Source organism: Oncorhynchus gorbuscha, unplaced genomic scaffold (genome assembly GCF_021184085.1).
Source record: "Oncorhynchus gorbuscha isolate QuinsamMale2020 ecotype Even-year unplaced genomic scaffold, OgorEven_v1.0 Un_scaffold_1886, whole genome shotgun sequence".
Lineage (NCBI taxonomy): Eukaryota > Metazoa > Chordata > Actinopteri > Salmoniformes > Salmonidae > Oncorhynchus > Oncorhynchus gorbuscha.
Window position 1 is genome coordinate 97501 of NW_025746541.1, and position 6203 is coordinate 103703.

The window sequence follows — 6203 nt, forward strand, 5'->3', positions numbered from 1 at the left end:
GAGGAGGGAGAGGAGGAGAGAGGAGGAGGGAGAGGATGAGGGAGAGGAGGAGGAGAGGATGAGGGAGAGGAGGAGGAGGGAGATGAGGAGGGAGAGGAGGAGAGAGAGGAGGAGGGAGAGGAGAGAGAGGAGGAGGGAGAGGAGGAAAGAGAGGAGGAGGGAGAGGAGGAGGAGGAGGAGGGGGAGGAGGAGAGAGAGGAGGAGAGAGAGGAGGAGGGAGAGGAGGAGAGAGAGGAGGGAGAGGAGGAGGATAGGAGGAGGGAGAGGATGAGAGAGAGGAGGAGAGAGAGGAGGAGAAAGAGGAGGAGGAGGAGGAGGAGAGGAAGAGGGAGAGGGAGAGGAGAGAGAGGAGGAGGAGTGAGAGGAGAGAGAGAGGAGGAGGGAGAGGAGGAAAGAGAGGAGGGAGAGGAGGAAAGAGAGGAGGGAGAGGAGGAGGAGAGAGAGGAGGAGAGAGGAGGAGAGAGAGAGAGGGAGGAGGAGGGAGAGGGAGAGGTGGAGAGGGAGGGGAGGAGGGAGAAAGGAGGAGGGAGGAGGAGAGAGAGGAGGAGGAGGGAGAGGATGAGAGAGAGGAGGAGAGAGAGGAGGAGAAAGAGGAGGAGAGAGAGGAGGAGGGAGAGGAGGAGGGAGAGGAGTAGGGAGAGGGGGAGGGGGAGAGAGAGGAGGAGGGAGAGGATGAGAGAGAGGTAGTAGAAGAAGGAGAGAAGATGGAAGGGGGGAATGAAAGAGGGACAAAGAGAGGGAGAAGAAAAGGAAGAGAGAAAAGAGAGTGGGGTTGGGACAGGAAGAGGAGGAGAGATGGAGAGAGGGAAGGGTGGGGTTTATACAGGAAGAGGAGGAGAGATGGAGAGATGGAGAGAGGGAAGGGTGGGGTTGGGACAAGAAGAGGAGAGATGGAGAGAGGGAAGGGTGGGGTTGGGACAGGAAGAGGAGGAGAGATGGAAGGGTGGGGTTGGGACAGGAAGAGGAGGAGAGATGGAGAGAGGGAAGGGTGGGGTTTTTACAGGAAGAGGAGGAGAGATGGAGAGAGGGAAGAGTGGGGTTGGGACAGGAAGAGGAGGAGAGATGGAGAGAGGGAGGGTGGGGGTTTTACAGGAAGAGGAGGAGAGATGGAGAGAGGGAAGGGTGGGGTTTATACAGGAAGAGGAGAGAGATGGAGAGAGGGAAGGGTGGGGTTTATACAGGAAGAGGAGGAGAGATTGAGAGAGGAAGGGTGGGGTTTATACAGGAAGAGGAGGAGAGATGGAGAGAGGGAGGGTGGGGGTTTTACAGGAAGAGGAGGAGAGATGGAGAGAGGGAAGAGTGGGGTTGGGACAGGAAGAGGAGGAGATGGAGAAGGGAGGGTGGGGTTTTACAGGAAGAGGAGGAGAGATGGAGAGAGGGAAGGGTGGGGTTTATACAGGAAGAGGAGGAGAGATGGAGAGAGGGAAGGGTGGGGTTTATACAGGAAGAGGAGGAGAGATGGAGAGAGGGAAGGGTGGGGTTTATACAGGAAGAGGAGGAGAGATGGAGAGAGGGAGGGTGGGGGTTTTACAGGAAGAGGAGGAGAGATGGAGAGAGGGAAGAGTGGGGTTGGGACAGGAAGAGGAGGAGAGATGGAGAGAGGGAGGGTGGGGGTTTTACAGGAAGAGGAGGAGAGATGGAGAGAGGGAAGGGTGGGGTTTATACAGGAAGAGGAGGAGAGATGGAGAGAGGGAAGGGTGGGGTTTATACAGGAAGAGGAGGAGAGATTGAGAGAGGGAAGGGTGGGGTTTATACAGGAAGAGGAGGAGAGATGGAGAGAGGGAAGGGTGGGGTTTATACAGGAAGAGGAGGAGAGATTGAGAGAGGGAAGGGTGGGGTTTATACAGGAAGAGGAGGAGAGATGGAGAGAGGGAAGGGTGGGGTTTATACAGGAAGAGGAGGAGAGATGGAGAGAGGGAAGGGTGGGGTTGGGACAAGAAGAGGAGGAGAGATGGAGAGAGGGAAGGGTGGGATTTATACAGGAAGAGGAGGAGAGATGGAGAGAGGGAAGGGTGGGGTTTATACAGGAAGCGGAGGAGAGATTGAGAGAGGGAAGGGTGGGGTTTATACAGGAAGAGGAGGAGAGATGGAGTGAGGGAAAGGTGGGGTTGGGACAGGAAGAGGAGGAGAGATGAAGGAGAGAAGGGATTGATTTTGACATCTCCAAAGCTCTTCTCTGGGATTGATTTATCTGTCGGATAAAGCCTCAGAGTAGACGAAGACGCACACACCTGTCGGAGCTGTTCCAGACACACTCAAACTTGTCAAATATGCAGTCATTCTCGTACAGAGAGCACAGCTTAGTCCTCAGGTAGTCATGAACCTACAGAGAGACCGACATGGGAGAAAGGAGGGGGGAGGGAGAGAGGGAGAGGGCAGGAGAGTGTTGACAGGTTTTTCCAAGGCATTCATTCAATTTCTGTGTGTGTACATGCGTGCGTGAGTGTGTGAATGTATGTGTGTTTCTGCGTGTGCCTAGTGTGTGTGTGTGTTTGTTTAGCGGGCTGACCTGGTAGGTTTCGACGGGGCCTTTCTCCATGTGTAAGTCCCACACCTTGGCTGTCAGGTAATCCCTGGTCAGCAGGTACCGCCCGTTGTGACTGAACTTCACATCCGACACCGACGACACGATCTCAGAGAAGAATGAACGACTTCCTGGGTCCTCTGGTTCCTCAAAGACTAAAGGAAGAGAGAGAGAGGGAGGTGGAGAGAGGAGACGAGAGGGGGAGGAGAGAGGAGATGAGGGGGGAGGAGAGGGGGGAGATGAGGGGAGGGAGAGGAGATGGAGGGGAGGGAGAGGAGAGGGGGAGAGAGGAGAGGGGGAGAGAGAGGAAATGAGGGGTGGGGGAGAGAGGGAGACGAGGGGGGGGGGAGGAGAGAGGAGAGGGGGGGAGAGGAGAGGAGAGCAGAGGGTGAGGAGAGAGGAGAAGAGGAGAGGAGAGGGGGAGGAGAGGAGAAGAGGAGAGTGGGAGGAGAGAGGAGACGAGGGGAGGAGAGGAGACGAAGGGAGAGTGAGAGGAGAGAGGAGTTTAGGAAGAGGAAAGATGGATATCACAATATAAGGGGGTGTAAATTCCAATCTGGACCTGAGGCCAGTTGGACCTGAGGCCAGTTGTACTGCTGATTTAAATGAAGGACTGATTTAGACCTGGTACAACATGTGGGAGCTATTAATTATCAGAACCAGCAGTAGTCGTACTCTGGACCTCGAACAGTAAGATCCGAATACACATGATTTAGAGACCGACAGCGAAGCCTTTGCGTAGCCAACTCACGTTTGGTGTGTCTGTCGCAAAGTGCCGAGGCCCTCATGTCACAGAGACGGAGAGATCCTTTACTGCTGCTGTAGACAAACAGGTGACAGTGGTGAGGATGAAACTCTGCTGCTGTTATCACCTCCGTCAGCTCCTCCATGTTGGCTGGCTTGATGTCCACTATGTCTGGAGGAGAGATACTCAGGTAGAACAACACAGGACTGTGTCTGGAGGAGAGATACTCAGGTAGAACAACACAGGACTGTGTCTGGAGGAGAGATACTCAGGTAGAACAACACAGGACTGTCTGAGGAGAGATACTCAGGTAGAACAACACAGGACTGTCTGGAGGAGAGATACTCAGGTAGAACAACACAGGACTGTCTGGAGGAGAGATACTCAGGTAGAACAACACAGGACTATGTCTGGAGGAGAGATACTCAGGTAGAACAACACAGGAATATGTCTAGAGGAGAGATACTCAGGTAGAACAACACAGGACTGTGTCTGGAGGAGAGATACTCAGGTAGAACAACACAGGACTGTGTCTGGAGGAGAGATACTCAGGTAGAACAACACAGGACTGTGTCTGGAGGAGAGATACTCAGGTAGAACAACACAGGACTGTGTCTGGAGGAGAGATACTCAGGTAGAACAACACAGGACTGTGTCTGGAGGAGAGATACTCAGGTAGAACAACACAGGACTGTGTCTGGAGGAGAGATACTCAGGTAGAACAACACAGGACTGTCTGGAGGAGAGATACTCAGGTAGAACAACACAGGACTATGTCTGGAGGAGAGATACTCAGGTAGAACAACACAGGACTGTGTCTGGAGGAGAGATACTCAGGTAGATTAACACAGGACTGTGTCTGGAGGAGAGATACTCAGGTAGAACAACACAGGACTGTGTCTGGAGGAGAGATACTCAGGTAGAACAACACAGGATGTGGTGGATGTAGCTAGCCTGATTAACTGTACAGTAGATGGATGTGGTGGTTGTAGCTAGCCTGATTAGCTGTACAGTAGATGGATGTGGTGGTTGTAGCTAGACTGATTAGCTGTACAGTAGATGAATGTGGTGGTTGTAGCTAGCCTGATTAACTGTACAGTAGATAGCCTGATTAACTGTACAGTAGATGAAGTAGCCTGATTAGTACAGTAGATGAATTAGCCTGATTGTACAGCCTGATTAGCTGTACAGTAGATGAATGTGGTGGTTGATTAGCTGTACTAGCCTGATTAACTGTACAGTAGATGAATGTGGTGGTTGTAGCTAGCCTGATTAGCTGTACAGTAATATGTGGTGGTTGTAGCCTGATTAACTGTACAGTAGATGGATGTGGTGGTTGTAGCTAGCCTGATTAACTGTACAGTAGTAGCCTGATTAACTGTACAGTAGATGGATGTGGTGATTTGTAGCTAGCCTGATTAACTGTACAGTAGCTAGCCTGATTAACAGTAGATGGATGTGGTGGTTGTAGCTAGCCTGATTAACTGTACAGTAGATGGATGTGGTGGTTGTAGCTAGCCTGATTAACTGTACAGTAGTAGCCTGATTAACTGTACAGTAGATGGATGTGGTGGTTGTAGCTAGCCTGATTAACTGTACAGTAGTAGCCTGATTAACTGTACAGTAGATGGATGTGGTGGTTGTAGCTAGCCTGATTAACTGTACAGTAGATGATGTGGTGGTTGTAGCTAGCCTGATTAACTGTACAGTAGTAGCCTGATTAACTGTACAGTAGATGGATGTGGTGGTTGTGGATTAGCTGTACAGTAGATAGCCTGATTAACTGTACAGTAGTAGCCTGATTAACTGTACAGTAGATGGATGTGGTGGTTGTAGCTAGCCTGATTAACTGTACAGTAGATGATGTGGTGGTTGTGTAGATTAACTGTACAGTAGATGGATGTGGTGGTTGTAGCCTGATTAACTGTACAGTAGTAGCCTGATTAAGATGATGGATGTGGTGGTTGTAGCTAGCCTGATTAACTGTACAGTAGATGGATGTGGTGGTTGATTAACTGCAGTAGCCTGATTAACTGTACAGTAGTAGCCTGATTAACTGTACAGTAGATGCCTGATACAGTAGATGGTGGTTGTAGCCTGATTAGCCAGTAGATGGAGATTAGCTGTACAGTAGTAGCTAGCCTGATTAACAGTAGATATGTGGTGGTTGTAGCTAGCCTGATTAGCCTGATTAACTGATTAGCTGTACAGTAGATGGATGTGGTGGTTGTAGCTAGACTGATTAGCTGTACAGTAATAGCCTGATTAACTGTACAGTAGATGGATGTGGTGGTTGTAGCTAGCCTGATTAACTGTACAGTAGATGGATGTGGTGGTTGTAGCTAGCCTGATTAACTGTACAGTAGTAGCCTGATTAACTGTACAGTAGATGGATGTGGTGGTTGTAGCTAGACTGATTAGCTGTACAGTAATAGCCTGATTAACTGTACAGTAGATGGATGGTGGTTGTAGGATTTGTACAGTAGTAGCCTGATTAACTGTACAGTAGTAGCCTGATTAACTGTACAGTAGTAGCCTGATTAACTGTACAGTGGATGTGGTGGTTGTATAGCCTGATTAACTGTACAGTAGTAGCCTGATTAACTGTACAGTAGTAGCCTGATTAACTGTGTAATAGCCTGAGTAGTAGCCTGATTAACTGTACAGTAGATGGATGTGGTGGTTGTAGCTAGCCTGATTAACTGTACAGTAGATGAATGTGGTGGTTGTAGCTAGCCTGATTAACTGTACAGTAGATGAATGTGGTGGTTGTAGCTAGCCTGATTAGCTGTACAGATATGTGGTGGTTGATGCCTGATTGGTGTACAGTTGTAGCTAGCCTGATTAGCTGTACAGTAGATGAATGTGGTGGTTGTAGCTAGACTGATTAGCTGTACAGTAATAGCCTGATTAACTGTACAGTAGATGGATGTG

At 50.0% G+C, this 6203-nt stretch overlaps 1 protein-coding gene across 1 annotated transcript in view; it reads right to left on the reverse strand.

Moving 5' to 3' along the window:
* The window catches only part of LOC124024498 (serine/threonine-protein phosphatase 2A 55 kDa regulatory subunit B gamma isoform-like), a gene marked incomplete at its 5' end in the record, with an annotated part of 5409 nt that extends 1914 nt beyond the window's left edge, over positions 1 to 3495 (reverse strand). Inside the window, 3 exons of the mRNA XM_046338416.1 lie at positions 2232 to 2323; positions 2510 to 2679; positions 3276 to 3495. Of these exons, the coding sequence (XP_046194372.1) occupies positions 2232 to 2323; positions 2510 to 2679; positions 3276 to 3495 (482 nt within the window). The remainder of the gene's footprint in view (positions 1 to 2231; positions 2324 to 2509; positions 2680 to 3275) is intronic.
* Positions 3496 to 6203: the final 2708 nt, after the last annotated feature.